Raw genomic sequence first — 23,387 nt, forward strand, 5'->3', positions numbered from 1 at the left:
TGCCTTGGCATACACTTTAAAGTGTATTCCATACCCTTTTTTTTAGACAAAGTGCAGAAGGGTTAGAACCCCTGTTACCGAACTCTGGGGCTTTATTAGAGAGATGTGCCATCATTTTCTGTGTATGGGAGGGAAAATGAAAGTGGGACTCGAACCTTCACCTACTCTACTAAAAAAGCCATTTGAATTTCTGTCTGTGTTACTGTTAGAGATTTATCCTTACTTGCCGTCTGCTGTAGGAAGTGAGGGGAATTCTCTTTTAGTTGTATTATGTGCCCCAACTGGAGAGATTACCCATTATTTTCCATCCCAACAAGAAATTAATGGGACCACAGGCAGCAGTAAAACATGACAGGGGTTATATTTTGGCTTCTCCTCTTATGCAGTTCCAGCAGCTTCACCCCAACTCTTAAGCTATTCTACACATAGTTCACACTATACCACAATCCTAGCTTAGGTACATGTATTTTTCCACCCTAAAGGCCTGTACATCTACATAGTTCTCATAAAGGTGAAGCTTGCACCTACTTGCTGCTGCATCAAATGCAGGGGTAATGCTGTACGGTGATGCAATGTTGGTGATAGAGGTATGTCATCCTGGCTGCTCTGTCTGCGAAGGCATTCAAAATTGAATGAAGATCTTCGATTGGCTGCAATAGCAGAGAAATATAGCAGTGAACAAGCATTCTTTTCATGTCATATCAGACATCTGAAATTCAGAAGCAAATTATGCAACCCGAACCCCTGTTTTTATTCAATCTTACAGTTAGGGCTAATAAACTTTATAAACTATTATTATTATTATTATTTATAAACTATATAAATTATTATTATTATATAATTATTATTATTATTATTACTATTATTTATAAACTATATAAATTATTATTATTGAGGCTTCTCACATGGAGGCGTCGGTGGCAACAGTCTCCGTCTTGGCGATTTCCTTGATTCGTAACACAACTGTGGGTCCTCCTCTTCAAAGAAGCTGTGCGGATGATGGTAGCCTCTGGGTCGCTCATAGTCCAGGTCATTGGCTGAGTATAATGTGGGCTCATCATATATTGGCCTGGTGTAAGGGAGATTTTGGTCAGATGGACTGAAAATGTAGTTCTATATATACGGTTAGCTGCAGTTTCTAAAGCTAGCAAAATACTTTCTTGTATTAAAAGAGGTATAGACTATAGAGAGAGACATCCTTTTGCCCCTGTACAAATCATTAGTAAGACCTCATCTGGAATATGGAGTTCAGTTTTGGGCACCAATTCACAAAAAGGATATTGGGGAACTGGAGAAAGTGCAGAGAAGGGCAACCAAACTGATAATAGGCATAAGAAGCTCCGCTATGAGGGAAGATTAGGGGAACTGAATTTATTCTCTCTTAAGAAGAAGCAATTAAGGGGAGCTATATCAACATGAATATATACATAAGTGGTCCACATAGTGACTTTGGTGTAGAGTTACTCACTTCTAGGTCATTACAGAGGACAAGGGGGCACTTTTTATGTCTGGGGGGGAAGAGAGATTTATCCTTCAACAATTGAAAGGCTTCTTCACAGTAAGAGCTGTGGAAATGTGGAATAGACTCCCTCAGGATGGTTCTGGTTAGCTCAGTAGATTATTTAAAAAAAGAGCTGGATCCATTCCTAAAAGCATAAAATATAACGGGATAATAACTTTTAGAGGTAATAACATGAGGCGTAGTCGAACTAGGGAATATCCAATTGCCTCCTAGGGGATCAGGAAGGATTTTTTTCCCCATTTCATCAAATTGGACCATGCTTTATTGGGTCTTTTTTGCTTACCTCTGGATCAACTATGGGTATAGGATAGTGTTTTTCTGTTTGTGTGTTTTTTTCATTTTTATTTTGGTTGAACTAGAATGACTAGTGTCTCTTTTCAACCTGCCTAACTATGTAACTATAACCCTAGAGGAAATCAAAGTTTGGGTGTTCCCTATAAACACCAATCCAATTAAAGCCGTCATTTTGCTGAGCTGCTATGGACAACACTTCCTATATTGCTCCAGTTTTATTGAAGAGCCTGGTTATACTACTCTAATCATTTACCTGTTTCCAGACAGCATACTTTCCTCTTCATAATACTCCTCCCCACTGTAATACTCTGGCTCCCCCAGGTATGGATCCTCATAGTCCATAAAGTCAGGATCTTCACGGAAGATGACAGGCATGTTCCTCTCTCCAGACTCTGATCTGTGATAGTGACACAAATTTGTCAAAAGAACTAGCAATATGTTTATTAGGCCTACTGCATCTCACCAATGCAGAAAGGTCATTACAAGGCATAGAAAAAAATTGAATGTTCTCCACTGTACTGCCTTTAATAGCATTTTAAAAGGGCCAATAAGTGCAACTCAATATTCCAATAACAAAAAAAAAAAAACATTAAAAATCACAAATTCATCTATGGGGGCATTTAAAGCCCTGTTGACGTTTCAGTTTATATGGGCTAAATAGATTTCATGTGCATCAAAATAAAGACATGAAAATCTAGAATGCTTCAATCAGCAAAGACCATGAGCTTTTTTGACTACAGAGCTTTAAATCTGATCTCTGCAGAGAGACCACTGCTTCCCCACAAACAGCAAGGGTCCAACTCCGCAGCTGTTGGAAGGAAATATTACTTTCTACTGCTGTAACTGGTTTAGAAGTAAAACAAACTATAAGACACGAAGAACCTTTAGTTTTGATGTTCCTAGGAGGTTTTAACTGTTTTAAACAGAAAGTTACACTAAGTGAACTTGTCAGGTCTGAAAGTTTTTTATAGAATTCTAGCAAAGTGAAGGCATTTTGTGTTAAACCAAGAACTTAATCCTGAAATCAATGTCTGTGCATGCAGGAGAAAAGTGACCAAAGGCTATACAATGGCAAGAAAAAATATGTTAGTCCTCTGGAATTACCTGTTTTTCTGCAGAAATTTGCCATAAAAGGAAATCTGATCCTCATCTAAGTCACAACAATTGACAAATATAAAGTGCTTTAAGTGCCGGTTCACACTAGGGCGACCTGTGAGGCGACCTGGTAGCCTCACAGGTCGCCGCAGGTCGCCTCCCATAGGGAAGCTGTGGACCCGTTCTAATAGGAGCGACACAAGTCGCTCCGACCTAGAAAAAGGGTCCGGAGCTTCTTTGGGGCGACCAGGAGGCGACCGCCATAGACTTCAATGTTATGAAGTCCGTGGCGGCCGCTCCGAGGTCGCGGCGCGCTGCTCGCACCGCGATCTCGGAGGTCGCCCCTGCAAGTAGCGTCGCGGTAATGTGAACCGGCGCTTAGTAGAACTATAGACAAAACTTTTATTTTTTATTTTTTGGAAGGAGTGTTATAACCCCTGTCAGTTTATTTTTGGCCATCTTTGTCTCATTGAGATTTCCCTTCACTTCCTGTCCCATAGCCAAATAGGAAGTGAGGGAAAATACCTGCAAATTAAGGGAATCTCTTGGGGACCCCCAGGTGACTAGAACAAGTGTCCTCATTGTAGGGATTCCCCTCTATTACTTTTCCGGGGATTTTCTTTTACTTTCACATTCAATGATAATGGTAAAAAGGACAAACAGAGGATGAATCTCCCTAATGGGGACACAGACACCAGTAAAAACTGATAGGTGTTCTAATTCATCTCCCCTCTATCGAAAACTAAAAATAAAATTTTGCCTTTAGTTATAATTTAAGCTGATACACAAACAATTAAAATGTTTTGTGTTTTTATTGAATACTGCTATTTAACATTCACAGTGCTGGAGGAAAAAGACAGTGACTAATAGACTAATAGACTAATTACTTAAACAAAAGCTAATTGGAGTAGTTTGCTCATCTGGAGTCCAAATAATGAAATGAGTTTGAAGGTGTGGTTTAGAGGTACACTTTGATTGATAAAAGACACTCAAACATTTTAAAATTGCTGTTTATAAGAAGCATAAACTGATGTGAAACCATGCTCTGCAGAAAAGGACCTCTCTGAAGACATACGAGAGTATGTTCAAGAGTGGTTGATCTGCATTAGACTAGAAAGGGAAAGAAAGCAATCTCAAAGTGTTTAGGCATCCATCAGTCAACAGTTAGACAAATTGTCTACAAATAGGGACAGATTAGTACTGTGTCTACTCTTATTAGATATGGGTGCTCAGCCAAGATGACTCCTAAGGCACAACACAGAATCCCCAATGAGGTAAAGAAGAGCACGAGTAACAGCAAAAGGCTTGAGGACATCACTGGAACTGGCAAACATTCCCGTTCATGAGTCTACAATATGTAAGTCTTTGAACAGTTAGGGTGTCCATGGCAGGAAACTGCTGCTCTCCAAAGAAAAAATTGCTGCATGCCTGAAGTCTGCCAAAGAGCACCTGCAAACCGCATCACTACTGGGAAAATGTTTTGCACTATGTACGCTACAAAGAGGACACAGCTTACCAACATTAAAATATCATCCCAACGGTGAAATATGGAAGGAAGAAGGGTTTACTGCCTCATGGCCTGGACCACTTGCCATCATTGAGGGAAAAATGAATTCCCAAGTTTACCAAAATATCCTACTAGGATAGCGTAAGGGTGGCTGGCCACCAGCTGAAGGTTAGTAGAAGTTGGGTGATGCAGCAGGACAATGACTCTAAGCATTTAAGTGAATCCAGAATGAACTGGCTTCAGAAAAAGAAAATGTACCTTTAGGAGTGGCCCAGTTAGGGCCTAGACCTCATGCTGTGGAATGACCTCATACGAGCCGTTCACACCAGACATACTACAAATATGTCTGAGCTAAAGCAGTTTTGTAAAGAGGAATGATCAAAATTTCCTCCCAAAAGTAGTGCAGGTGTGATCCAGAACTACCGAAAGTGCTTGCTTAAAGTCATTTCTGCCAAAAGAGGTTCGACCAGTTATTAAATTAAAGGATTCACTTACTTTTTCCTCCAGCACTATGATGTTTAAAGGGTGTATTCAATAAAGACCCAAGAAATTAGAATTGTTTAGAAAAGTTTGTGTCTATTGTTGTGACTTAGATGAGGATCAGATCACATTTTATGTCAAATTACTGCTGAAAACCGGTTGAATTCAAGGGTTTCCCATATTTTTCTTGACACAGTACATTCCTTAATTCCTTAAATCCTTTATGTCATGACAAGTGAGCTTTAAAGAATGCATATTGATGAATGATATTGGATTCTGAGGAGGAGGGGTAATCTTTAAAAGTAGGGAAAAACAAAGTTACTAAACTTAGCTTTTTATTCCAGTCTGTATGACAGGTTAAAGTTTCCCTTCTTTTCCTGACTGGTTACAATATAGTCAGTGATATAGAAAGGGAAGGGAAATCTTAAATGACCGTATAGAGGTGAAAACCCTTTCCGACCCTAATAAAAGAGTTTTGGCTGGAAATGCACTTTAATAATAGACTATTTGTCTTCAGGATAAATTACCTAATTGGTTTTAGCAATCATGGGGGAGGGAAGTTATATAAAGTACATGAACACTAGTTCCTGCATTTTATGAAAGGAAATACAAGTTCCTACCCTTACCCCACTGCGACTCCCATGCACAAGAGATGTGGCTCAGTAAAGAGGAAGTGGCTCTATCTAATCCCACACGATTTCTATGAAATATTACATGGGCCACCCAACATTTCCGACACAGTTGTGTATGTCTTCTATGAAGACTTTTAGCTACCATACATGTATATATAAAGTTACGTTCAAATTTTTGTACCTTTTTTTTTCTTTTAGATTAAAGGTAAAGGGTTAGAGTAGCTGTCACATTTTGTTACTGTGTCCCTGCTAACCAGAATAACTCCCACTAGTAGAGATGGTGACCATTCCCAGCAGAAAAGAATATGAGGGAAAACCCAAAATGTTATGGTTGTCACCAGAATAAGAGGTAAAGGGAAAACTTAAAATGGGATAACTGTCTAAAAGTGGTTTTCCCGTTGTGATCTACAGATTTCCTTTCACTTCCTGTTGCACTTTCAGGATAGGAAGTGAAGAGAAATCTCCCCACGAGGACACAGAGAGAAAAATATTATTTGAGAAACTCTGCCTACTCTATTGAAAAGTAAAAAGCAAATGTTTTAGGTACACTTTCCAGCACAGGTATTATTAGTAGTGTACATTCTAATGATGAAGAGCTGCAATTTTATACACGCTGTTGGCCATCACCATTTCCCTAGACAGAGAATTCTACATTTTCACAACCTTCTCACTAAGGTTGATGTCACAAATCAATAGTTTACATTCATTAGGACACACCTGACTGCCATGCTGATACTTGGATCAACCCTGTTAGTTGTCAGCCAAAATATAGCATTGTAAACCATCTCTGACATAGAGAGTGAACATCAGATACTACAAATACACAGATCATGCAGAGACTTGGACACTGAAGCAGAGCATGTAATAACCATGGGCTTCGCATATATTGTATGGCGCAAGCAGTTATTGACAGACACAGAGGAACATACCTAATATAAGTCTCATAATAGCGGGTCCTATCCGGAAAAGCCATACAAATATGGGAAGATATTTATTAGACATAAAATAAATATCAGTTATTACATATTTAGACAGCACAACGAAAGGCAGACAAAGTGAAACAGTATTGCCACCAACCTGCAGAGGGTCTAAGAAGAAGAAAAAGATTAATGTTTCATGCAAAAAGTACAGCAAGCTGGGTAAAAGATTAAAATATATGGATTTATGTGTCAGCTGAATCATATTTATTGTGCCACTGAGACATTTTACTTCTCAGCTACAACACTTGTACAGTTTTTATATTTATTCTTAAAAGGGGTCATTTTGTACAGTTTTTATGGATAGCGAAATTTTGGTAAATGTACTGGCGACTGAGTTCCAATATGTGGCCTTTGTTGTCTCAATTCAAAGGCTTGAAAGAGGATTTTTGCCCCTGCGCTCCTATTATAACTTGACTAATATTAAATAGTAAATACATTGATAAGGCAATTTCTGTTTGGATCCATGCTTTTAGAAAGGATAAAGCAACAAGTGTTTAGACAGAGCAGTGTGAGCAGCTAAACGTCAGTTGAGAACAACATCAAACTGTGTTAGAGACATGTGGCTCCCAAGCCACTAGCTGGGGCTTCACTGCTATATTCGAAAATAAAAACAATAGCAATAATCATTTCAAAAAACAGCTAGGTGAGGCAGCTTAGACATAATTGGTTAACTCTCATATCTAACCTGTCCAAAAAATCAATATTCAATACAAGAAGGTAATCAGCAACAGAATGTGTGCAACATTTTGAGGAGCTCCAAGCTAATGAGAATTTATAAATGAGGACATACAAAAAAGCAGTTATAATTTACGTATTTTTCCTCACCTTGCTGATGGGAGGAATAATATCCAAAATCAAAGCTCTCTCAGTTCCTATCCTCAGCCAAGATATCTGTCTATATTAAATTTGTATGTAAATTTGTATGTAATTGTATATAATCTGTATTCTGTAAATCAGAGCAGAACTGAAAGAGTGTGTAGCTTAGAGCTTTGTTACTCAGAACAGAAAAGCTTTTTGAACACACCAAGAACGTTTTTTTCCCCCTCTAATAGAAAGCCACTATGGCCATATTAGATTCGTTTTAAAGAATATTTTGATATCCGGTTTACCTTTTAATACTGGATTTTCTTGGTTTCTCGTAGTCATTCCTTGAGTAGGTATAGTAGCCATTCTCAGACATGTGATTATGAGTGGTGTGGCTAGAATGTTTCCCATTAGCAGGTTTGAACACGTTGGCGTTATTTAGGTTGGCGTTGGTGGAGTTTGGTACATGTTTCCCAGAGTATTCATGGTTATGATGGTTGTGATGCACAGAGTTGCCCGAATGGGAATACATAGATTTGTCAGTGTCGCTCGCAGAGCGGATTGATGGACGTTGCACATGCAGAGGGCGCCGTGTGGTGTTAGTCTGCTGATAGGAATCACGCCTGTCATTCCCCACATGGTTGACATGGTTTCCAAACAGACCACCATTCCTCTGCAATTGAAGTGATATTCATTAACAGTTCTGTAACTAGTTATTTTGAGTGTTATTCTTAATTTTTTACAGTGCAACCTATGCTATCCAAATATACGTTGTATATGAAAATTTCTTGGTACAAATAGTCTTTTAAAAATTTTAGAAAGTGCTTTCTTCCAATGCAATCATTCTCATTTACAAAAATATTTATAAAAGCAACAGAATCTAAGTGCCTAGTATGTGCATCAATTCTCCCAAATTGCATACCCAAACAGGATCATTATAAGCCTGGTTAGAGCTAACTGATTAAAGTGGAACGACAACTAATGATCTTTATTTTTATTTTTTTTGTGTTTCTACCAGGTTCTAACTGGTGGAAACACCAAATACAAGCTTTATAATTTCCCCAGTCCTTCCCTGCTGGTCCACATACTGCATCATCATACAGGCAGTCCCCAGCTTACAAACAAGATAGGGTTTGTAGGTTTGTTCTTAAGTTGAATTTGTTTGTAAGTTGGAACAGGTACATTTTTTAGGCGTAGCTCCAGCCAAAAAAATAATTTTTAAGTTTTTTAGATAGCATAGGGAAAGGTTAACACCCCTGTAACATGTGTTTTGCTGTCTGTGCCCCTGTTAAGAAGATTTCCCCTCACTTTCTGTCCCTATGACAATTGGATTTTGAAAATGTTGGGTTGTTGTGGAAACAAGGATTGGTGATAAAGTTTTGGTGGAGACACCTTTTTCCCATGATAACTTTTACAGGAGTGAATTTCCCTTTCTAGGGGTAGATTTCCTCTCACTTCCTGTTTTCTCCCTCAGTTTGTAAGTAGGAGTCATTTGTAAGTCGGATGTTTGTAAACCAGGGACCGCCTGTATACGGCCTTTCACTTTTCGGATCTGAAGCCCCTACCACCAACAAGTTATTGTGCATGTTCATTGTGCCAGTAAAACCGAGTGCCAGAAGCACAGCTACTGTATCACATGACGTTTTCCTGATGCCAACAGGGTGACCACCTGAATCTTTACACTCTCAGAACACCTCATCCTGGTTTCTCACTGGTGCTGGTTATAAGGACAACATGGTGCATGCACAGTACACTGGATGCATTACAGAAGGCAAGACACAGCTCCCTTTTATGGTTAAAACAAAGCAAATCTGTAGGTGGAAATATGAAACAGAGCTTTGAACCGCAAGGCAGTTACTTAGTAAAGTTCTACTTTAGCTGACCAGTGTATGCAGAACAAACTCCCCAAAGTGACTGTCCTCCAGATGTTGATTCAACACAATGGACAAGCCAGTCATGCAATTATCTCGTTAGCCTATGTATATAGTCATTGCTTAACTTTACTTTGTCCTCAACAAGATCCAATATTCAAGGTAGGTGCCAACAAGAGCTGGTCACGTACATGCAAAGTCAAATATGTATAATATTCGGCTCTGTAGTGTGAATTTGATTGGGATTCAATACGTTATGGCCAACATTAGAACACTTACATATATGATAATGAATGACACCTTTTAGAGTGTCTGTTCGCCTGAAACTTCAGCTATGGACAAACATGGGTGAGCTGAATCTCTCACTGGCCTCTTACATCTCTTGGAGTCTTCAGAGGCAAGACCTTCCTGAATAATGTTCTCAGATCTGCCTTTATTCCACCAACCATCCTTCTGCAATATCTATGATACAAGGCAAGGAAAATAGCCTTGAAATAGCTGTGGGAGGAGCTGGCAATGAATATATCACTCAGATCCCACCAATGGAACCACTATCATCAGATATATGAAGTTCAGGGGACATTCAACCCAATAAAAGACAAAGATTGCAGTGGTTCCCCATGCAAGCAGTTTGGGTTCCACTTTAAACCCATCAATTTATGTGAATTCCCTCTTGTCATGGCCACATGGCCAGTATCCATTAGGAATCCACCGTCTGCCTACAGCACGTTATGCCTGATCAGTAGCCTCTGTTATTTGCTGTATCTGACCACTCATTTGTTTGTGTTGTCACTAACCCAACTTCTGTAAATTTTAAAGTAACATGCTCATTGAATCAAAGGGGGCTGGTCTGAATACATGTTCACTTCTGTGGTTACCCCTGCACCTTATCATGGTGCATTTTAGGCCCCTGTGAAGCAGTGCATCACAATAAATATGCAAAATAATATAGACACTTCTCACCTAATGATTGCATTCCATTCCTATGACTAGGTCATTAAATGAAATGGTCACTAAGTGAGGAGCAGCCCCTTACCAACATTTCAGGCATAATGGACTGGTAGAAAGTTTGTGTCAGCTTTAGATATTGTTCCATGTCATAGTTGCACCATTTTGGTATATTTATAAATGTGTTTACAGTAGTGTACTGTGTAATTCTGTTTCCATGATCAAAGTTCTCCAACAGCATACAATAGTGACTGGTAGGAGAGCTGGTCAGGTACGCTGTTAAGTGAGAAGTGCCTGTAGTTCTAGGTCACCTTACTTATATCCATTGAACAGACTGGCACAGATGCAATCCACACATAATTTAAAGCCAGACCTTTTCTCCTTTTTTTTTTTTTTTAATAATGGTTACTCTCTGACTGCTACTGCAAAAGCTGACTGATGCCAGGAAATTTTCTAAATTACAAAACCATCTACTATACAAAATGTAATACGGCATCCAATACTCCTAATCTACTGTGAGTTGTTTACCCTGTATATATCTTCTTCTTCCTCTTCATGGTTATTTTGCTCTGGCTCATCATCCTGAAGGTCACATGATATGGCTCGTCGAATTTCAGGACCAATGTCATGAAGAGTTCTCAGCCCCGCCTGGATAATGAAAGTCATAGAATTATGAATGTTTCAGAGAGAAATACTATAGGTGAATTTATTTAAGATAATGGAAAGTTGCTTAGTTGGATGAATACATACGTAGATATTTTTAAAGGTAGAGTACTACAACATTATTATTTGTGGAATTGGCTGCCTTAGTGGATGAATGACACACTAGGCTCCCTTCACAGCACCAGATCGCATGCGGAATTTAGGTGTTTTCCCAAATACTGCATGCAATCCTGAAAATGTCAATTCACTATTGCTTTATGCAGTATTTATCACATAAAGCAAAACCACTCGGTAAATACCGCATAAAACAGGAGTGAAAATCAATTAGCGAAAGATAAAATAAATGCATGCAGAAAAAAAAAATGCATGGTAAATTAGTAGTGGTCCTGGCTATTTAAGGAACTGGCATCCGCCGGCATACTTAACAACCAGTACACAACATGGTTGATAAGGAGCAGGGGCCGCCTCGTCCTTAACAGCTGATGAGTCATTCGCTGTCAGCAGGGTTCCCTGTTGACAGCTAAATGTAAAAAAAATAAATAATAAATGGCGGCAATAAAAAATTAGGGAAAAAAAAAAAACGGCATGGGGATATGATTTGATTTATATTGTGTGTCATGCCATATATTAGATATGCCAACTTAACTTAGTACAAACCTACTGACAAAGCTTTTCACTAACAACAATAACCTCTGCAAGTGGCTTATCTTGTAATTAGTTTTACTGAAACAGTCCCAAGCAACGACTCAGAAAGCTTCCGTTAAACAATGTGGAAACACTCAAGCTGTAATAGCCATCTTAGCTCAAAAAAAAATTGAACAGAGCATATGTCAATTGTGAAGCTTTCATTAAAAATTCTTGTTAATAACAAAAAATAAATGTCTAGATTTAGAACACACTTACACACAATATATATATATATATATATATATATATATATCAGCCCTTAAATTTTCTACTCGCCGGCTCGCATTTTGCGAGTGGAAAATGATTGCGGGCGAGGACGAGAGGAGAGGAAGAAGAAAGGCGGCCGGATAATCAGAGCGGGGATCGCTGCACTGTAACATCCTTCATTTGAATTGCCGGGCGCTCAGCTTCACACATAGTCCCACCTCCTGGCTCGGCTCCTTTGATAGACAGAACACCACCAGTACGTGTGACGTCTATCATAGCAGGTTTATGGTCACATGATGGGGGGGGGGGGGTCTCATATAGGTCTACAAGGCACAGCATGTCTTATTTATGGTTACATGATGGGGGGGGGCATCTCCTATAGGTGGGGCAACTGGTGGCGAGTAACCCTCACACTGCTCAAAAAAATATACACACTGCTCAAAAAAATATGAAAGGAGCACTTTTTAAACAGAGTATAACATTGAGTCAATTAAACTCCTGGGATATTGGTCTTGTCAGTTAGGTACCAGTGGGGGTTTTTAATCCATTTCAGCTGCTTTGGTGTTAATGAAATTAACAAAAGATGCACTAGATGGGTAACAATGAGACAACCTCCAAAACAGGAATGGTTTTACAGGTGGAGGACATGACATTTTTTTCCATACTCATTTTTTCCTGGTGTTTTTCACCAGCTTTGCATTTGGCTAGAGTCAGTGATACTACTGGTAGCATGAGGCAATACATGGATCCTATAGAGCAGGGATATGCAAACTATGGCCCTCCAGCTGTTGAAAAATGACAAGTCCCATCATGCCTCTGGGTGTCATGCTTGTTGCTATCAGTCTTGCTATGCCTCATGGGACATGTAGTTCTGCAACAGCTGGAGGGCCACAGTTTGCATATCCCTGCTATAGAGGTTGCACAGGCAGTCCAACTCCTCCAGGATGGCACATCAATATGTGCTATTGCCAGAAGGTTTGCTTTGTCTCTCACCACAGTCTCAAAAGCATGGAGGAGATTCCAGGAGACAGGCAGTTATTTTAGGAGAGCTGGACAGGGCCGTAGAAGGTCCATAACTCATCAGCAGGACCAGTGTCTGTTCCTTTGTGCAAGGAGGAACAGGATGAGAACTGCCAGAGCCCTACAAAATGACCTCCAGCAGGCAACTGGTGTGAATGTCTCTGACCAAACAATCAGAAACAGACTTCATGAGGGTGGCCTGAGGGCCTGATATCCTCTAGTGGGCTCTATGCTCACTGCCCGGCCGATTGGCATTTTCCATTAAACACCAGAATTGGCATGTCCGCCACTGGCGCCCTGCGCTTTTCACAGATGAGAGCAGGTTCACTCTGAGCACATGTGACAGACGTGAAAGGGTCTGGAGAAGCCATGAAGAATGTTATGCTGCCTATAACATCGTTCAGCATGACCGGATTGGTGGTGGGTGAGTGATGGTCTGGGGAGGCATATCCATGGAGGGATGCTCAGACCTCTACAGGCAATGACACCCTGACTGCCATTAGATATCGAGATTAAATCCTTACATACATTGTCAGACCCTACATTGGTGCAGTGGGTCCTGGGTTCCTTCTGGTGCACGACAATGCCCGGCCTCATGTGGCGAGAGTATGCAGCCAGTTTTTATAAGATGAAGGAATTGATACCACTGAATGGCCCCCACATTCACCTGACCTAAATCCAAAAGAACACCTCTGGGACATTATGTTTAGGTGCATCTGACTCTGCCAGGTTGCACCTCAGTCTGTTCAGAAGCTCAGTGATGCCCTGGTCTAGATCTGGGAGGAAAACCCCAGGATACCATCCGTCGTCTCATTAGAAGCATGCCCCGACAATTTCAGGCATGCATACAAGGACATGGGGGCCATACAAACTACTGAGTACTAATTTAAATTGCTGCAATGAAATTTCAGCAAAATGGACTAGCCTCCTGCATCATTTTTTTCACTTTGATTTTTGGGGTGTCTTTGAATTCAACCCTCTGTAGGTTAATAATTTTCAATTTTATCAAACAATGTGGCATCCTTTCGTTCCTAACACATTACTTAGTCCATATCAGTATAGATTTCCAGCCTAATTTTTTTCACTAATGAGATCTCATGTGTTTTCAAAGTGTTCCTTTAATTTTTTTGAGCAATGATATATATATATATATATATCCACATTGGCAAGAAAAAGTATCTAAACCGCTTGGAAATAACTGTTTTTCTGCAGTAATTTGTCATAAAATGTTATCTAATCGTCATCTAAGTCACAACAATAAACAAACACAATGTTCTTAAGCTGATAACACACAAACAATTCTAATTTCCCCTGTCTTTATTGAACACACCCATTAAACATTCACAGCCCTGGAGGAAAAAGTAAGTGGACCCATAGGCTAATTACTTCAGTGGTTTCCAAATTTCAGCCTTTGCTTGCTCTAATCAGGCCCTTGGGGCAGTATTTTATCCACTGATACCAACAATGGGGCATTTTCCCCTCCCCCATGGAGAACAGTGAAAGGGGCACACTTCCTCCCAATTACACCAATAATGGGGCACAATTCCTCCCAATGACACTAACGATGGGGCACAATTTCTCCCACTGACACCAACGAAGGAGCACAATTCCTCCCAATGACACCAACAATTGGGCAAAATGACACCAACAATGGGGCACAATATCTCCCACTGACACCAATGAAGGAGCACAATTCCTCCCAATGACACTAACAACTGGGCCCAATGACACCAACAATGGGGCACAATTTCTCCCAATGACACAAACAATCGGGTCCAATGGCACCAATGATGGGGCACAATTCCTCATGATGAAACCAACAATTGGACCCAATGATATCAGCGATGGGGCACAATTCCTCCCAATGAATGACACCAACGATGGCACACATTTCCTCCCACTGACACCAAAGATTGGGCTTTGTTTATTCCCACTGACGACGGGACATTTTATTCTACCAATGGCCACAGTCTGGCCCCCTAAAGTCCAAGGGACAGCAAACTGGCCCCCTGTTTAGAAAGATTGGAGACCCCTGAATTACTTCAACAAAATCTAACTGGAGATGTTTGCACACCTGGAATCCTAATAATTAAATGAGTTTGGAGGTTTGGTTTAGAGCTACACTTTCATAAGACACTCAAATATTTTACAATTGCTGTTTATAAGAAGCATCAGCTGATGTGAACCATGCCTTGCAAAAGGGAACTCTGAAGACATACAATCAAGAGTAGCTGATCTGAATAAGGCTGGAAAGGGATACAAACCAATCTCAAACTAGACAAATTGTCTATAAATGGGGACAGTTTAATACTGTCTTCTTAGAAGTGGGTGCCCAGCCAAGATGACTCCCAAGGCACAACACAGAAGCCTCAATGAGGTAAAGAAGAATCCATGAGTAACAGCTAAAGCTTTGAAGACATCACTGGAACTGGCAAACATCCCTGTTTGCCAGTAAGTCTTTGGACAGGTAGAGTGTCCATGGCAGAGCACCACGGAGGAAGCTGCTGCTCTCCAAAAAAAACATTGCTGCACGTCTGAAGTCTGCCAGAGAGCACCTTGGCAAACTGCATCACCACTGGGAAAATGTTTGATGGACTGATGAAACAAAAGTTGAATTGTTCAGAAACAATGTTCAGCACTATGTATGGCGCAAAAAGGGCACAGCTTACCAACATCAAAACATCACCACACGGTAAAGAATGGAAGAGGGCACAGCTTATCAACATGAAAACATCATCCCAATGGTGAAGAATGGAAGGATGAAGGATTCACTGCTTCAGGGCCTGGACCGCTTACCATCATCAAGAGAAAAATATCCTACAGGATAGCATCAGGGTGGCTGTCCACCAGCTGAAGCTTAGTAGAAGTTGGGTGATGTAGCAGGACAATGACCTTAAACAATGAAGTAAATCTACCATGGACTGGCTTCAGAAAAAGAAAATGTGCCTGGGAGTGGGAGTGGCCCAGTCACAGCACAGATCTTAACCCCATAGATATGCCGTGGAATGACCTTCAGAAAGCCATTCACACTAGACATCCTAAAATTGTGTCTGAGCTAAAGCAGTTTTATAAGAAGGAATGGTCAAAAATGTCTCTTGAATGCTATGCAGATCTGATCCAGAGCTACCGAAAGAACTTGCCTGAAGTCATTGCTGCAAAAGGAGGTTTGACCAGCTTTTAACTCCAAGGGTTCACTTACCTTTTCTTCCAGCACTGTGGATGTTTAATTGGGTGTGTTCAGTAAACACATGAGAAATTTGAATTGTTTGTGTTTTATCAGCTTAATAAAATGAATTTGTTTATTGTAATTTAGCTGAGGATCAGATTAAATTTTATTGCAAATGACTGCAGGGGTTCATGTACTTTTCCATATACATATATATATATATATATATATATATATATATATATATACTACATTATTATACATGGTAGTGCAGTTAGAAGAAGTTGGCTTTATTTTGTTACAATGCTTTCAGAACTACACCTGCTGCCATCTGTACTTGTCAAGTGTTATTACTGACTAATCTCAAGCTTATAGCTGGAAAAAGAACACTAAATACCAGTGATCAGTATGAAGTTCCTGCTCGGAGGTGGAATATTGAAATATGTAATTATGCAAGCTCTTTACTACATACTTTGCTCAGCTTCCTTTATAATTACACTTGCCAGATACTGCAAGGCCACTGAATGATTACATTGCATTGAAAACAGATACAGAAATCTGTGGTTGATCGTTTTCAGCCAGTGCAGCCAGTGAACAGTATAACGTAAGACTGACTTGATTTTGTATTCTTTGCTGGTTGTTGCCAATCTAAGAAAAACATTAGTAGCTAAAATTGGGTTATACTTTTTAAAAATTTAGCACTTTCTAGACCTTTATTTATTTCAAACAAACTTCAAAAGTGTGTCTGACATAATGCCTATTGTCCCCCCTCTGGCTCCCATTTGGGTTTGGTTCTATGGGTTTGCTAAGGCAGCTTGCTGGCCAGAGGAGACAATGTAAAATGCACTTGTAAAGGTTAAAGTGTGTTTGGGTGCAAGCCTGCCCAGTCATGTCACACACAAAAACTTTGCCAACTGGCTGGATGAAGGTCCTGTTGCAGAACCATGACAACTAAGTAGAAACTTCAGATATGGCACTGATTTGCCAAAATTGCTCTACTATGTGCCCATACGTGGGCATAAGCATACACTCCTTTAGTAAATTGATGAATATTATTAATGTTCTGACTAAATAATTGAGAGAGTCTCTCCACCATGATGTTATTGTGAGTTTAATAAAAAGGGAAGGCCTCAAAAGCTTTGTGAAAACACAGAGGTAGAAGTACGGCACATTTTAGCCTCTAGAACAATGGTGCTATTTGGCACTTTTTGGCCACATGCAGCCCTAACTGCTTCCAAAGAAGCTCTCTTGACCTTGGAGAAATTGTTTAAAAAATCTACTCTACTTGAAATTTGTGAGGAAGGAGCAGATCATGTGGTAGTCAAGTGCATTAATGGTGTTCAGTGCATATAACTACTGATGTACTTACTACTGTTGGTACCAGTTTGGGATTCATTTTTACATAGGTCTCTCCTTGGGAACCAAATTCCCCTGTCCATCTTTCCTTATCAGATGTACCATTTTTTAATTGAATGGACCTCTATAAATCTACTATTTAACTTAAAGCGAATGGGTTTTAGGGCACTAAACATTTCTTTCAATCTCTAAATGATTGCATTTGTTAATTTGAGAAGCCAGTACAAAGTAAAAGTAGTAGTAAAAATAGGCACTTGTTGGTTTAACATATATTTTTCTATATAAATTAATTGTCTATGTAACTGGAGGAGGTTATGCTAAAGGTCCTTCTCTTCCTCATCTCAGAAAGTTGGGAGGTAGGATTTACATCAATTAAAACCCAAACACAGAGGGTTCCACCTTCGCTACAAACTACCTAATAAATCAGAAGTAACAGACTTTCACATCCCTTGATGATCAAACTTAAAAAAAAAAAAAAAAAAAAAAAAAAAGGAATCGTGTGGGTTTTTAGGGGATTCTGACTCAGTGATCACCACTAGCCTAGTAAAATGCTTGAAAACTAAGATTGTGTTGCAACCAATATTACCATGAATTCTGAATCAGACATGGTTATGGCAATGCAGAGCAGTTTATCCTTCACCTACAGTCTGGCACCAGTGGCTTTGTCTGGGTTACTTTAAGCATGACCCTGGTTCTCCCTTGCCAAAGCACTTGATCTAGGAATTATGCCCAATTCAATGTTTACAATGGGATGATACAAACAATAAATAAGCGTATTAATAATGATTATTTTTATTTAGATTGCTTTCAATGCATAAAGATACTGATGGTTCCTGAAGAAGTGGACAATGTCCAAGAAACGCGTCATGCCATAGAAAATCAGTAGCTTTAAAAAAATGTACTACCATGTTAAATCCAAACTGCAATAATGTATTTTATTGTTTTTATGAGATTTTGTAAGAATGTTGAATTCTTGTACATGTTTAAATTGTAAAAAAAAAATCAACATTTTATGTAAAATTTTGTGCCTCCAGACTCCCCTCTTACAACGAGTTTCTAGGTCTACCATGGTTTTATATGGTTGAATTATATGCATCTCAAAAAATGTGAATATCATCAAAAAGTTGATTTATTTCAGTAATTTAATTCAAAAAGTGAAACTCATGTATTTTATATAAATGCATTACACACAGAGTTATATATTTCAAGCATTTCTTTATTTTAATTTTGATGATTACGGCTTACAGCTGGTATCGCAGAAAATTAGAATATTACATTGGACCAATAAAAAAAAAAAAAAAAAAAGATTTTTAATACAAAAATGTTGTCCTACTGAAAAGTATGTCCACATACAGTAAAGTATGCACTTAATACTTGGTTGGGGCTCCTTTTGCATGAATTACTGCATCCATGCGGCGTGGCATTGAGGCAATTAGCTTGTGGCACTGCTGAGGTGTTATGGAAGCTCAGGTTGCTTTGATAGCCTTCAGCTCGTCTGCATTGTTGGGTCTGGTGTCTCTCATCTTCCTCTTGACAATACCCCACAGACTCTCTATGGGGTTTAGGTCAGGCGAGTTTGCTGATCGCCTCCATGCCATGCTGCATTGATGCAGTAATTCATGCAAAAGGAGCCCTGACCAAGTATTGAGTGCATACTATACTGTACATGGACATACTTTTCAGTAACCCAACATTTCTGTATTAAAAAATACTTTTTTTTATTGGTCCTATGTAATATTCTAATTTTCTGAGATACTGAATTTTGGGTTTTCACTAGCTGTAAACCACAATCATCAAAATGAAAAGAAAGTAATGCTTAAAATATATCACTCTGTATGTAATGATTCTATATAATATATGAGTTTCACTTTTTGAATTGAATTACTAAAATATATTAACTTTTTGATGATATTCTGATTTTATGAGATGCACCTGTAGTAGTCTTACAGTCAGACTTAACAGGATACATTGATAAAAATAACTATAAGCTATATGGTTTTGCTAAGGGCAATTATACATGTTAGGAAATACCAATGAAAAAAAAAAAATACTTTTTATATACAAAAAGCAAGAAAAGATAAAGACATTAGCACTCTATGATCATAAGAAAAAAAAAAGAGCAAAGATGAAGAGGGGATTATATCTAAAGTTTTTCTTTCCAGCAATAGGTAGATGCTAGCAGACTCGGTAACCCACTAGATTCCTATAGTGCTGCCAAAGCCAACACAAGGTCTTACTCTGCATGCTGAATACTATATTTTATAAAAATAAATCTAAAATAAAGCCTGCAAGTGGGGTGACACCCACAAGGGAGATTTTTCTGCTAAAGTCCATGAGAGACATAAGTTGATAATGAGTTGTGTCAGTATCCTTCCAAAACTAAAAGATCAATTGGTGGACTAGTCCTGAAACACCAATAATCATCCACTATATACAGCAATATTAGATATGCCCAAAACATAATGCACTAATACACAAGCTACACTATAGCACACACAAAACGTCTTAAAAAGGCTTTAAACCTGTCCTACAAAATGCACAAGTCAACATGCTTATAAAATATTAATCTGCCTACCCAATGATTGAAAATGCAATACTGAACTGACAAGGAATACAGAGCGACAGACAGACAACATGAAGAGGAGACGTACGCTGTAGCAGTGGACATAGGAAACAAAGTAGTCAAGCCTTGGAGTCTCCCCATGCTTCTGATCCATCGATGTAGCTTCACTCTCTGCTTCCTGGTAAATGTCAGCTCTGTACTGTTACAACAAGCAGACCTCTCCTCTTAGGCTTGTCATGTATACATAAAAGGCTCTTTATGCGGCAGCTGAGTGACAAATTAACCTCAGGCAGCTTTCACCAGCTGACTTCATAAGCTTAAAAAACTGTATAGCTGTCCCTTGTAGCTTTTTAAAGTGTTGGTACTTTGCGAGTTTTGTGATCTATTACACAAGTAGGGACCTACATTTCTTGAACATTAAAGCGCCCTGTGATAACTGGGAAAACCATTAAAGGGAATATAGCATGAGACAAAACAGAAGTGGGCTTACTAACAGGCAATAAATTAGGCACATGGGATCACTTCCCAAAGTTTCAGGATTCATCCAGTGTCCTTTTTCAAGTGAATGTGAAAATTAGAAATACAACACACAGATCTACTGTTCACCCTAGGGAATAGGGGCTTACAGAATGCCTGTGCTAAAAAGATAAATAGCTATGGGTGCTGGAGTATGGTTGCCACCTTATCCCTTTCAACCAGGACACATATCCTGAACATAATAACGGGGTGGGCAACTACATGGCAGATGAGGTTCAATGTTGAAAAATGTAAAGTAATGCACTTGGGTGCCAGAAACCAGAAAGCAAGCTATTCACTAGGGGGGGAACCTCTGGGTGAGTCTAGGATGGAAAAGGACCTGGGGGTACTGGTAGACAACAGGCTTGGCAGTGGCATGCACTGCCAAGCCGCTGCAAGCAGAGCCAACAGAATACTGGGATGTATAAAAAAGGGGATTCACTCCAGAAATAAAGAGATTATTCTCCCTCTCTACAAAACCCTGGTCCGGCCACATCTAGAGTATGCTGTCCAGTTCTGGGCACCGGTCCTCAGGAAGGATGTGCTGGCACTGGAAAGAGTCCAGAGAAGGGCAACAAAAATAATTAGGGGAATGGAGGACATCAGCTATGAAGAAAGACTACAAGCACTGAACTTATTCTCTCTGGAGAAGAGACGATTAAGGGGGGATATGATATCAATGTACAAATATTGTACTGGTAACCCTAGCATAAGGAACAAACTATTCAGAGAAAGGGAATACAATAAGACACGTGGCCACTCCCTAAAAAAAAGGCGGTTTAACCTTAAAGTACGTAGGGGGTTCTTCACTGTCAGAGCAGTAAGGATGTGGAATTCTCTCCTGCAAACAGTTGTATCAGCAGGGAGCATCGATAGTTTCAAAAAACTATTAGATGGGCACCTTAAAGACCACAACATACAGGGGTATACAATGTACAGTTAACAGCAAACACACACACATCATAGGTTGAACTGGATGGACTGATGTCTTTTTTCAACCTCACTAACTATGTAACATATTATTTACACAGGTTCTGAGGCTAATATAAATGCACATAAGCCACTGAGTTTAATTACCACCCGTATCAGCCACAGAACCTGTGTAATTAATGTGTGTCCTGGTTTAAAGGGATGAGGTGGCAACCCTATGCTGGAGGGTTGCAGGTCTCATAAGTCAACCTCCCATGTAGCTAACAGAGCACTCATAGACTCCCCATTTCCAAGGAAAATGGGCACGTCCCCTCTCACATCCCTCAGTACTGTAATCAATGTCCCTGTATAATCACCAGCCTCCAGTATTGCCATTCATACTTCCTCCTTCAGCTTTCTTTGTTTTTCACAGCAAGATTTATTTTATAGATCGCCCATTCAGACCAAAGTGACAGGTTTGTTGGTTGCCTTTACCCCCTTCCATTCACTCATTTAATTTCCTTTTCCTACCACTCTATCTGCACACAAGAGAACTTATTTATTTACAGGCATTTATAAAGCACCATCAATTTACCCAGCACTTTACATATTGTACATTCACATCAGTTCCTGCACTCAAGGAGCAATCTAAAGTCCCTACCTCACATGCATGCACATACTAAAGCCAATTTAGCCATGAGCAAATTATCCTACTAGCATGTCTTTGGAGCAAGGGAGAAAACCTATGCACAAGCACATGCAAACTCAATGATAGAGGACATCCTGAATGGGATTCGAACCAAGAACCCTAGTATCCCAAGGCAAAAGTACTAATCACTAAGCCACTATGCTACCATTTATTATTATAATTGGTGGGAAAGGATGTACACGTAATCTTATCATCACCTGTGCGCTATCACTTGTGAGAGAAGAGAAGGTGATTAGCTTTGTGTCAAAACAAAATGAAGCTCCAGCAAGGAGCATAGGGCAGGCATGGGGGAGCACTGGAAAGGCAATTTTCATGGGGGGGGATTATTAAGTATATTTAAACCCAAAAACATAAATGTAATATATTGCAGATTACCAGTTTAGATGTGGTGTCTGCAGGATCCTGTGGTTCTCCAAACAAAATAACTGATAACGGTGTAGAACAAGTAGAGACCACAGAGAGTTATCCACAAGATTTCTTGTAAGATCAGTGGGTATTTTTCCGCTTATCACAGAGATATAACAAAATACTTGCAATGCAACAGACTAAAAGGGAGCCAATAAGGGAAGTTTATTGTTAGGGTTTACATCCACCCTGAATAGGCAAAGTGACTAAATAGCAGGAGCCGTTTCTCATGCACTGTCCATGGTGCTGATGACATTGGACAAGTTAGAAATCTCTGCAATACAGTATTAGTTTCCTTGTTTTATCCCTTTACCCTATTTACTGCCAGGCTCTACTCTCCAATTTTCTCCTCAGGTAGCCAAACTATTTTTGGAATTTTTTTTATTTTTCACTTTTAGAGTTTGTAAAGGACCTTCCAAACCATATACTTTCTGAAATCACAGGACGGAGTGGATAACGAGATGGTGCTACCAATTTTGTAAGTCCTAAAAAAATTGCTTGTATATATTTTTTTCTGGAAGAGACTATGTAATTTTCACACCAAACCTTCGCCTCCTTTCTAGCATTTTGTTTTGTGTTTGCATTGCTAACAGCATATATTCAGTGCAGTATACATTCTAGGCTCGACTCTTGGCATCTTACATATGCTGAGAAAGGACCAAGTGCTGGGATGATGCAGCTTCCACATCATCACTGGCTGCTTAATGGTGGAAGAAGCATGGCTGTGGTGGCGACAGAGAGATGACAGAGATTGCAAAGCTGCAAGTGGTGTAGAAGGGCAAACAGAGTGAGGTTTGCCATAAGAAGTAAGTACATTTCCACAGAATCATTTTCCATTGGCAGAGGGATCAGACAAGGTTGCCTGCTGTCCCCAGCATTATTTGCTCTAATGATGGAACCAATTGACCAAACCATATGTATCTCCCTGCATATTAAAGGTATACAGGTTGGTCCTATTATTGAAAAAGTGGAGTTATAACATGATTCCTTTTTTTTTAACGACCCAGGCTCTTCTGTTAAGGAGGCTCTGACCCTGATTTCCTTCTATTTCCC

General features: G+C 39.5%; 1 protein-coding gene across 15 annotated transcripts in view; it reads right to left on the bottom strand.

Moving 5' to 3' along the window:
• CACNA1D (calcium voltage-gated channel subunit alpha1 D) overlaps window positions 1-23,387 on the bottom strand; it is a 537,366-nt gene that overhangs the window by 12,406 nt on the left and 501,573 nt on the right. For 14 of the 15 annotated variants that reach the window (XM_082266515.1, XM_082266513.1, XM_082266517.1 and 11 more), the window contains 6 exons: window positions 10,662-10,781; window positions 7,620-7,987; window positions 6,460-6,486; window positions 2,070-2,213; window positions 906-1,069; window positions 529-650 (listed from right to left, as the gene is read on the bottom strand). In XM_082266515.1, the coding sequence (XP_082122641.1) occupies window positions 529-650; window positions 906-1,069; window positions 2,070-2,213; window positions 6,460-6,486; window positions 7,620-7,987; window positions 10,662-10,781 (945 nt within the window). The remainder of the gene's footprint in view (window positions 1-528; window positions 651-905; window positions 1,070-2,069; window positions 2,214-6,459; window positions 6,487-7,619; window positions 7,988-10,661; window positions 10,782-23,387) is intronic. The other variant, XM_082266521.1, reaches the window with a different exon arrangement.

Source organism: Pelophylax lessonae, assembly GCF_965119305.1.
Source record: "Pelophylax lessonae genome assembly, chromosome: 8".
Taxonomy (NCBI): domain Eukaryota; kingdom Metazoa; phylum Chordata; class Amphibia; order Anura; family Ranidae; genus Pelophylax; species Pelophylax lessonae.